The sequence below is a fragment of the Scatophagus argus genome, chromosome 19, assembly GCF_020382885.2.
Source record: "Scatophagus argus isolate fScaArg1 chromosome 19, fScaArg1.pri, whole genome shotgun sequence".
NCBI lineage: Eukaryota > Metazoa > Chordata > Actinopteri > Scatophagidae > Scatophagus > Scatophagus argus.
This window is the reverse complement of record NC_058511.1, coordinates 726,618-737,500: the sequence shown is the minus strand read 5'-3', so window position 1 is coordinate 737,500 and position 10,883 is coordinate 726,618. Positions and strand designations below refer to the sequence as shown.

At 50.3% G+C, this 10,883-nt stretch overlaps 2 protein-coding genes across 8 annotated transcripts in view; both read right to left on the bottom strand.

Moving 5' to 3' along the window:
- The window catches only part of adgrg6 (adhesion G protein-coupled receptor G6), a 59,162-nt gene extending 56,876 nt beyond the window's left edge, over window positions 1-2,286 (bottom strand). For all 6 annotated transcript variants that reach the window (XM_046373559.1, XM_046373563.1, XM_046373560.1 and 3 more), the window contains exon 1: window positions 2,074-2,286. In XM_046373559.1, the coding sequence (XP_046229515.1) occupies window positions 2,074-2,075 (2 nt within the window). In that variant the 5' untranslated portion in view covers window positions 2,076-2,286. The remainder of the gene's footprint in view (window positions 1-2,073) is intronic.
- Window positions 2,287-5,164: 2,878 nt separating this feature from the next.
- The window catches only part of vta1 (vesicle (multivesicular body) trafficking 1), a 33,041-nt gene continuing 27,322 nt past the window's right edge, over window positions 5,165-10,883 (bottom strand). For both annotated transcript variants that reach the window (XM_046373601.1, XM_046373600.1), the window contains exon 8: window positions 5,165-7,209. In XM_046373601.1, the coding sequence (XP_046229557.1) occupies window positions 7,064-7,209 (146 nt within the window). In that variant the 3' untranslated portion in view covers window positions 5,165-7,063. The remainder of the gene's footprint in view (window positions 7,210-10,883) is intronic.

The following is a 10,883-nucleotide window of genomic DNA, read 5'->3' as shown; positions in this document are numbered from 1 at the left end:
GAGCACGTTTGGGGCCTCGGTTATGAGGTCCAGATTATGATCTGAGTCTGAAGTTTTCATCCATATTTATCACAGTGAGTTGGCGAGGCAGCCTCGCTTTCGTCTGCTGCTCTGCTCGAATCTCATGTGGGGGTGGAGGCCGAACCGGCGGGACTCTTAACGTTCTAGAAGAGCCCCTGACTCAAAGTGTCGCAATTTTAAGAATCCTCCAGCGTTGGTGGAGGCCTGAGCTGCTTTCAGAACCGCAGCCAACTTCCTGTCACGCAGGCGGATGTAAATCTCTGCTCTCTGGTGAATTAAACTGCGAGCGAATTTACAAAAAACTGCAAACACGAGTACAAAAGAGCAGTACTGAAGTACTAAAAGAGCCTAAATTGCTGCAGGCGTGGTGATAATCCTCTGTTAGCGAGCTCATGAGCACCAACTGCCGCTCAGCTCTCCCGGCTAGCCGGCTAGTTAGCACGCTAGACAACTCAGTCACAAACAAAGAGACGTCTTCACACGTCAACATTTTTCCAATAAAACTGCATGGACCAACACGGTCACTTCCTCTGTGTTGGACTCAAAGGTTTCTATTGGTCGCAGGTCAAAGGTCAGCACATTCACACTTAATTCTGGTCGCATCCACCAAAGTGTTTTCTTCCCCCAGCTGAAAACGGTTTTGGGTTTGGTTGTTCTACCACAGGATCTGTAACGTTCAGGAGACAGACTATTGTCTCAGGTGGACACGTCCTGCCACGGTTTTGTGCTGGCGGCGACTCCCCAGCCTGCCTGCTTCACTGACCACAGGGAAACGCTGGAAACGCCTCCATCTTGTCCTCAGAACGAAGTCATCGGGATCAAACTCCACCTGCAGCTCCTGCTTCATTCAACCACAGTTTTTGTTTCTCGAACTCACTTTTCCTGTGTTTAATCAGCTCAGCCTCCACCTGTAAGCCGTCTACAGGTATCACACACACACACACACTTCCCGTCAGCAGGATGGTATCTGAAGTCTCCCTTTAAAGACATCTTGTTCGCAGACATGTTTTGCGGGCGTATCGCCTTCACAGGTTGTGTAACAGCTGGCAGTGATGGAGTCCACCTTAAACAACACTTTCTTTGATAAGGAATCACATCACAGCCGGAGCCGCACACACTCCACACTGAAGGCTTTCAGCGCGGCGAGCTTCCTGTCACTGACGCGGTTATGGACTTGTTTTTTATCATCAGGCTTGAACCTTTGGGATCCATTCTGACATCAGTTAAACCCTGTCCTGAGTCTCCTGCGGGCGGGGCTGCACCAGCACACGAGTCTCATGGAGTCTGGGAGGTTTAATGACCTGCTTCACAATGAAAAACCTAAAGTTCAGCTTCAAACCCAGAACGCTGACCTGCTGGCAGCTCTGACGAAACTGACCCGTTTCTCCAACCAAAGAGCTGAGATCAAGACTCGCACAGAACCAGTTTACACTGTGACCACTGAGGGGGTCTGGAGGATTCACCCGTGTCACACACACACACACACACACACACACAGGTTGTTCCATCAGCTCTGGTCCTGAGTTCCGTCTCTGGTCGACCTGCAGAGTTTCTGTTCACCAAACCAGCACATAAACACAAGCGGACTTTGATTTGTTCCGACACAAACGGACTACGAACATCCAGACTTTGCTTTGGGCTCTCAGACCTCCTGACTTTAATGTCCCTCAGCCTGTGATGTTCCTGCAGGTTTAAGGTCTCCGATCTGCAGTCTGATGATCCTCTGAGTCACTTTGACTGAAGAAAATGAAGTTTGTCCTGCAGATTGTAAACATATGTAGATATAGGCAGCAGCCAATCACATCACGGAAAACACCTTGGTTTGTTTCTTTGCTTTTCTCCAGCTGAAGTCTCGACAGAAAAGACTTCTGGTCTCCGATTTTCCTCATCAGAAAACAAAAGATCTTAATTATCTTAAGTAAAAGTTTGTCATTAAATAAATGAACCAAACAGCGTGAAGTCTTCGTGATGAGGAGGAGAGAAGCTTCACACGGTTTGGTTCTGACCGACACCACCGACACCACGACCCGCTCCGAACGCTGCGGTACTCACATGTTCTCACTGGAGCGGCAGCTGGTCCCCCTTCAGGATCATCGTCCCTCTCCGCAAAGCCTCACACCACTTCTCTCTTCTTCCTCTCAGGCTTTTCCTGCGCTCAAAAGTTTCGACAACCACAATCCAAAGTGCGTCTCGCTGCCGCGCAAAAGTCTCCAAAGTTTGAAGAGATGGAGAGAGAAGAAGGGATACGGAGAGGGAGGGAGGGAGGGAGAGCGAGACAGAGAGAGAGAGAGAGAGAGACAGAGGGAGGGAGGGGGGGCGGGTCCTCCTGCTCGGGTGGGTTCGTTTTACCAGCCCGGACTCCCCGGAGGGGAAGTGAAGATGCTTCGACCGCAGGCGGAGCGCAGTCAAGCTGGAACAAATGAAACAACGCACTTCCGGTCGTGAAACCGAACACATACCGGACCAGACTTTCAAAATAAAGTAAGATGCGCGTTTAACGACAGAAGAAAAGCTTCAAGCACACAAATACAAAACACCCTGAAATCTGCTTTCATTGTAATGATAATAAAAATATAAAACAGGATATTGACGTCACTCCACGTGCTCTGCTGATTTCTGTTCTGCAACTGCTGGCTGTCTGTTTGGCTTCTCGGTATGGGGGGCGATTAGTGCCACACATCACACTGACAGCAGCTTCATAACACATTTTAACTGGTCCTGAGACTGAACCTGAAGTACACAAATATAAATGCACTTTATGTACTCACAGTAAAGGTACTCATGCTGCAGTAAACTGTCCCTGAGCCTGTTTGGACGTCTGAGCTCATCTGAACTCGTCTTCATCCTGAAGCTGTTTGACGTGTCATATTCTGTAACGAACATGAGAAGTCAGCTTTACGGAGCAAAAAGGAATTTCACTCTAAAAACATCTAAAATACTTTGTGTAACTTTGAATCTTCTATCTTGTACCACTGAGGAGTTAATTAAAACAGATCATTAAGACACAGAAAATGAAAGAACATCATGTAACACACATGTACCCACTGACACCTGATTGGCTCAGCACAAACAGGAAACAGTCGAGTGAACCGAGCAGAAGATGCTACTGTGTCACCTGTTCCTCATTAGACAAACTGCAGTGGTGTTAACCTCAGGATGTCTCCTGGAGTCTCATTAGGTCCTTCCTGATAAACATTCTGTGATAAACGAGGAGGACAATGGAGGGAACAAAGAGCTGCCTCTCATTTGCCTTTGACGTTTTTATCAGGCGGGAAGATCGACCTAAATGACGTTCCGAGCGGAGGGAGGAGGACGTTGGGATTTGCATCACGATGAATCCCTGCAGGAAAACCCAGCATCAGCTCGTTCACTGTGTGAGAGGTGACGAAGCTTCTCTGCAGGGGCGCCGGCAGCAGAGAGGATTTCCTGACGCGTTCCTGATGGTCTGCGATCGCAGAGTCGTCTCGCTTTTTAACTCAACCGGCGGTTACTTCAAGTGCTGAGATTTAAGCTGAAGTAAAGTTCTAGAGTCCACAGCCTGGTTTATCCTCCTCCTCTGCACCTTAGAGACAGCGCTCACCAATGTGGATCCATCCGCCGCTGGAAATAGTCCCCAACAGATACACGATTTCCTCCTGTTTAAAAATGATTTGTAAAGAACTTGTTAGCAGCAACCAAGAGACCAGTTTTCCTCTGACGTCAGCACAAATGCTGGCATATCATCAGACTGCTGACTTCCAGGTTGTTATTTGTACTAACTTTGGGACTCTGACAAATCAAATCATTTCACTGATCAGCAGCTGAAAAGACAAAAGCTTGTGACAATCTAGAGGAAATTCATGCCTTTCCTGCTGTAGGTGGTTAAGGGGAAAATGGCCGCCCTGTGAATATGTTGTATGAAGCTGAGAGCCACAGACAGGAAGTTAGAAAGTTCTGAGGCCAGCCTCTGCAACTGACGATCGTTTTCATAATCAATCAGTCAGTCAGTCTACAAACTGCTGATCGGTTTCCCAGAGCGTAAAGTGATGTCTTCAGACGTCAACAGTCCAAACCCCAAAGCCTCTTCATTTACTGCCAGAGAAGACAAGAGAAGCAGCAAACCGTGACTTTTAAGAAGCTGGAAGAAGCTGGAAGCAGCACCTGCCTCCTGGGCGACAATCCTGTGCCGTCAACAGGACGCTGAAGGATAAAACGGTCAGAATTCGATGAGTCTTCCTTCCCTGACTGATACCATCAAGAGCAGTTATGTTCCTCGATCACTGAATCAATATTTCAGTGTTATAAAAATCAGGCTGCGTGTTGACGTCGTCCTGAGAGCTGATGAGAGGGTTTTCTGTCCCACCGAACTGACGCTTTGCATTAAACCTTCTGCCTCCTGCAGCTTTTATGAGGGCTGAGCAGAAGGCGTCGTGTTGTGCCCAGAGCTGAGGACTCGACTGAAAACACATCAAGAGAGACACGATGGAAAGAGAAGATGTGTTCAGAGAACAACAGGGTTGCATAATGTTAATAAAAAAGAAAACTTTTTGTCCCTGGCAGAAACACACACACAAAATAAAAACTGTTTTATGACAGAAGACTGAACGAGAAGTACAGAAAAGCACAGGAAGGTCAAACTTGGCTCATACGTCGATCTCATTTATTGGCTTCTTCCAATAACAGAATCAGAGCGGACCAAACGGACCAGGAGACACCACCGAGACAGAAAAGACTTTTAGTTTGGAAAGCAGGTCACAGACAGACGTCCTGTTCTGTCCTCCTCCTGCTCCTCCTCAGAGTTAAACCACAGAGAAAATTTCAGGACTTTACCGGCTGAGTTCAGATTCACAACTCGTCTCTGAGGTCCTGCTCACAAGCCGAGCTGCTGGACCGCGCAGTCAGCGAAAGGCGTCCATCTGCAGCTTCGTCAGGCCGCAGGTGGAGACGGGCGGAGGCAGGATGACAGAGCGCCAGCTGAGCGTGTGAACGCAGAGGAGTAACGTGATGACTACACCCAAAAGAAAAAGGAATGATTTTCTCTCAGAAATAACAAGTACAACTCACTCGTAACTGGTTTTTACTACCTGCTAGCATTAGCTGTTAGCTGAAACGTTTATGGTCTGACAGATGCAGGAAAACAGGAAGCACACGAGTCAGCGAAACGTCATTTCAAATATTTTATTCAAACTGTGTTGAAGGATTCTGACAGAAGTCGACATCTCGCTGAAGTTCTGTGAAAAACATTAAAATCCCAGCAGCATAAATTCAGAGAAACTCAAACAGAAAGCAGAAGAGAAGGCTGCCACCGCTCACAACGAATCAGCAGAAAAAAGGAAAATCATCACATTAAAAGAAAAGCGAGCAAAAGCCTCCACGTCTCCAAGAAACCTCAAGTCAGAGGACCGTGTGCTGATTAGCGCCCCCTGCTGAGTGGCCAACAAACAGCAGCTTCATTCAGTGACTGACAGGACCGTAAAGTTTCCTTCCCGTGCGGAACAAAGACCGAATGGACGAGACAGTTTGAGCCTCTGAAACAGCAAACGTGTCGTCACGTTCTCGCGACGAGCAGCCGAGACGTCCACACACAAACACGAAGTTTTCTCAGCAAAGCCAAGTGCAAAAACACCTGCACCTTCTGGTGGTCCGGTCGGTCGGTCCCTCCGTCTGTCAGCCGGGCTCGGAACGTTCAGCGTTGACTCTTCCTGTTTGCAGCGTCCTCATTTGTCCCTCTGTGGTGTAAATGCTGGAAGTCCGGCTGTCAAAATTCAAACATTTGAACCAAATCCAAACTGAATCTTTGTGGCCCATCAGATGATTTGTGGACATTTGAGACTCAGAGCTCGTCTGAATGAACTGTTTCACTGGACTGTGAGGCGTCAGACATTTATTGATCGGTCGATTTGCTTGAGAAGGATTTTCACTTTCTGATATTAAACTTCATTCTTGAATTTAGAAAACAAAAGTCTGACACAAGGACTGGGACAGAGGAAGTCAGTCGGTCTGTGGGTGGGAGGGTCAGTCTGTCAGCCAGTCGGTCAGTCGGTCGGTCAGTCAGTCGGTCGGTCGGTCTGTCAGCCAGTTAGTCAGTTGGTTGGTCGGTCTGAGGGTGGGAGGGTCAGTCTGTCAGCCAGTCGGTCGGTCGGCCGGTCAATCATTCGGTCAGTTGGTCGGGCGGTCAGTCAGTCAGTCAGTCGGTCGGTCAGTTGGTCAGTCGGTCAGTCAGTCAGTCAGTCAGTCAGTCAGTCGGTCGGTCAGTCAGTCGGTCGGTCGGTCTGTCAGGCAGTTAGTCAGTTGGTTGGTCGGTCTGAGGGTGGGAGGGTCAGTCTGTCACCCAGTCAGTCCGTCGGTCGGTCGGTCAGTCAGTCGGTCAGTTGGTCAGTCAGTCAGTCAGTCGTTCGGTCTGAGGGTGGGAAGGTCAGTCTGTCAGCCAGTCAGTCCTTCGGTCGGTCGGTCAGTCAGTCGGTCAGTTGGTCAGGCAGTCAGTCAGTCACTCGGTCGGTGGGTGGGAGGGTCAGTTTGTCAGCCAGTCGGTCAGTTGGTCAGTCAGTCAGTCAGTCGTTCGGTCGGTGGGTGGGAGGGCCAGTTTGTCAGCCAGTCGGTCAGTTGGTCAGTCAGTCAGTCAGTCGTTCGGTCGGTGGGTGGGAGGGTCAGTTTGTCAGCCAGTCGGTCAGTTGGTCAGTCAGTCAGTCAGTCGGCTGGTCGGTGGGTGGGAGGGTCAGTTTGTCAGCCAGTCGGTCAGTTGGTCAGTCAGTCAGTCAGTCGTTCGGTCGGTGGGTGGGAGGGTCAGTTTGTCAGCCAGTCGGTCAGTTGGTCAGTCAGTCAGTCAGTCGGCTGGTCGGTGGGACACAGTGTTGGACACAGACGGCTGTTGTTGCAGACTGATTTCCATCATGTCCTCTGATGGCGAGCTGAACGTCTGTCTTTGCAGGACGGCCTCAGTGTGTGTGAGTGTGTGTGTCCTCAGCTCGCCCATCAGTGACAGAATGAGCTGCGCTGCTGCGGAGAAAAGAGGGGGATGGAAGGAAGGAGGGAGGGCCAATCAGACGGGAGGAGGACAAAGGCTTCATTCTTTGCCAGTGGTGAGAAGCTTCAGGGCTTTCTGGAGGTTCTGGACGGCCGTGCCAACGTCCTCGTACTGCAGGGCGCTGCCGGCGTACTTGCAGTACTTCTGGGCCTTGGTGAAGTCCTCTGGGGTGAGATGAACTCCGCCTGGAGGGGGGACGGGAGGAGAGAGGAGGACGGAGGAGTGAAAAGAGATCAGATATCAGTAGGTGTACAACAAGGATTAAAACAACCATCACTGAGAATCTGTGGACCAGTTTCTGTCGTGCTCTGCATTTAACCCACCCAAGTGACGTGCACACACACACAGCAAACCCGGGGCAGTGGGCGACCGTGTGCAGCGCCCGGGGAGCAGTGGGGGTTAGGTACCGGGACACCGGGACGGGGAATCGAACCAGCGATCCACCGGTTACGGGTCCGACACCCTAACCGCTGTGTGTGTGTGTGTGTGTGAGATGCAACACCATGTGAACATCTGGCTTCAGTTACCCTGAGCCTCCCCGAGTACGAACGTTAAAATGTCTCTGTTGTTTGACAGACAGAATAAAAGTGCACTCGCTGCCAAAGCACATACAGCGCAGCATTAAGGTTACGGCGACGGGACCGTCCAGGAGGTCGACCGTCCAGCCAACACCCAGCACGGTTACGTCACGGAGCCGAGGGTTAATGAGCGATTAACTCCTTGATGGCTTTTCTGTCTCTGTGATGACCCAAACATGAAAGATTCCTGCCTCAACCTGAAGTGCCGTTCTTTACTGTCTCAGCCCTCCACCCATCAGAGTCCCTGGAGGAGCTCCAGCATCTTATAGTGGGTGTAGCCCTTCAGACGACATCCGCCCTCCTTCACATCCAGGACTCCAGCGTGTCTCTGTAAAGCAGCCCAGAAAATCCCCCTTACAAAGAGTGAAGCCCCTCCGAGGTCCTGCAGACACTCCGTGTTTCTTGTTTCGGACTGTGATACTGGACCTCGTCGCAGTCTTCGCTCCTTCATCTGTTCAGAGCCCGTCTCTCCTCTTCATCCCTTCATTTCTCTGTTTGACATTCATTTCCAGTCATACATCGTCGATGTGCAGCTCTAAACAACCGTTTAACACTGATTTGTAGTTCAAGATTTAACATTTGTTTCACAGTGGAAATAAACCGTCCGCCTTTACACTTTACATCACTTCCTGTTCTACCTGCGGCGTGCTGTAAATCAGACCCGGGTTTCCCTCCATTGAGCAGACGTTTGCAACCCAAGGAAGAGCTGCGCTGTTCTCAGCTATCTGTGAGGTCATGAAACATCACCAGGCTCTCTGCTGAGGTTTTGTCCGGTGGTTAAACTGTGAAGTCACTCGTGTGCTTTGGGGTTTACCGCCGCAGCAGGCAGAGCAGGAGTTAATGTGCAGCACATGAAACAATAACAACACCAAATTCTTTAATTCTTTCGCATTCTTAAATGCAAACATGATTGCAGCTCATAAAGGACCTCTGGAGGTCCCAGTCTGAGCAGCATTGAGGACTGGAGCAGCAGATAACATCTCTGCTGGCTTCATAAAACACAGTCCTCAGCTCTTAAACCCGTCCTGGACAAGAACGGCAAAAAAGTGATCGAATCATGTTTCTCCATAAGCCCTTAATCCCTCAGCTGATCTCCCTGCCGCTACGAAAGGCTGGGAAAGACTCGCAAATATGCTGACTGCACACTCCCAACGAGGGGGGGGGGGAGTAGGAGGAGGAGGAGGGGGAGGACGAGGGGGAGGAGGGAGGAGGAGGAGGAGGACAAGGGGGAGGAGGGAGGAGGACGAAGAGTAGGAGGAGGTGGAGGAGGAGGGGGGCGAGGAGGACAGGGGGGAGGAGAGAGGAGGAGGGTGGAGGTTCAGTGAGTAATAATGAGCAGAGAAAGTGAGTGCAGAGGTGGAGGCTTCAGGAAGGTGGAGATCACTTGAGACAAACAGAGAAATCGATCCGTCTTGATTCATCCGTCAGCCTTTTCTGTTGTGAAAAAGCGGACAGCGGGAGCACCTCGACAAGGAAAGGACCCTGAACACATCGCTGTGATTGGCTGCTGACAGCAGCTTCGTTAGTCCGATCTAATCTAATGAGTGCAGTTTCACTCCCAACGTGCACACGTCACGACCACGGCTTCAATCAGTATCAATAATCAATGAATCACAGATAAGACACCGAAGGCACAGCTTTCTCTCCGCTTTTATTTTGAAATCTCTAGCTGCACGTCAGTGATGTGACGCTCGTGGAGTCGCCCATCAAACGTCCACCGCGTTCAGGGCCATCACCTCAGCGTCTCCGACGTCTGTCCATGGCGCAGCGCACCTGAACACGGTGACATCACATTAGGCGTCATCCTCTTTGACACAGATGGTGTTGTCCCCATCGCCGTTTCCCTCTGACAGCGTCTTCCTTTGTTGCCTCGCTACTTTTGCCAGTTAAGACTTTTTCAGCTGTTTAAAGTCCTGATGGAAACTGACTAAGGATCGATCATTACGCCCGTGAGTCTGAGGCGCTCGGCCGTGGTTTGGTCACCGGCGCCAGACGAAGGCGAGCTCAGGACTGCCGAGTGCCGAGCGAGCGGACTCAATGCTCAGAGGAGCTCCTCCTCCGCCTGCGTTAATGGAGCACTGCAAGCAACGTTTCATTCACTAATGTGCGTGGACGACGGCCTGACGTGTTTGTCCAACAGCGATGAGACGTCGAGTAGCCGCCCGAGTCTCGCGGCGTCCTGAACTCACCCTGTGAGGCCAACAGGAGCTCCGCTGAAGGAGAAAACTGCTTTTCCTCTTTCAATGACTTGGCAGAAGCAAATGTTGAAAAGAGGATGAATTATTCATCTCAGCCATTTATCCACTCGGTTCGGTTCTGCTGAGCACGCAGACCAAACCTCACAGAAAAACAAACCTCACAAAAAGACGAATCCACACGTGTCTCCGATCCTACAGTACAGCAAGATGCTTTTACCCACAGCAGGCTAACGAGGCAACACACACACACACACACGCACACGCACACACACACACGCACACGCACACACACACACACACACGCACACACACACACACACACACACACACACACACACACACTACTGCCTATACAGCAAACATAAAGAAAATTGGCAGAATTTGTTTACACCATAAAAGCTGCATTTTGGGGCTACAGCTCCATAAGCCGCCGTTCACGTTGGACGACCTCATCATCACAGGAAGTGTGCGAGAGTGGGAGTTCTTCTGTATGGGAGTTTCTCTGAGAGAAGTCGTCTTGTCTCTCCACCCGTCCTGTCCCATTTTCTCTGTCCTCTTCCCACTCCATCCTCACTCCAGCTTTGAAAACATCTGAGAGTTCGGCATCCAGGTTACCTCAAGAGACGATCAGAACTTCAAAGTGGACTTCAAAGACCACTGAGGACAGGCTGATCGTGTCTTTTCTACCAACTGCTCTAAATACAGATGGGATGCAAAACGCCTAAAAGCGCATGAAAAAGTGAGGACGAGTGAAAGAACGGGTGAGGAGCCAAAGCCCTTCAGGTTCTCAGATCCTCGACTTTTAGCTGTGGTGACATCACTGAAAGGAAGTGATGCGTCTGTCAGATTTGTGCCACCATCTCGTGATCCTGTTAGCGATGGAGGAATTTTCAAATGCAGGTTTGGATTCGTGCTCAGACATGTTCATGAGTCAATCAAAAGCCTGCAGCTAAACCTGCCACTTTAAGAGCAAACACAAAGATCCTACGTTCTCCCGGGACACTTGATGTCTCACTCCGCCTGAGTCTCAGCAGCAGAATTCAAACGGCCCACCACAAGCACCAAATGTAAACGTCCCACATT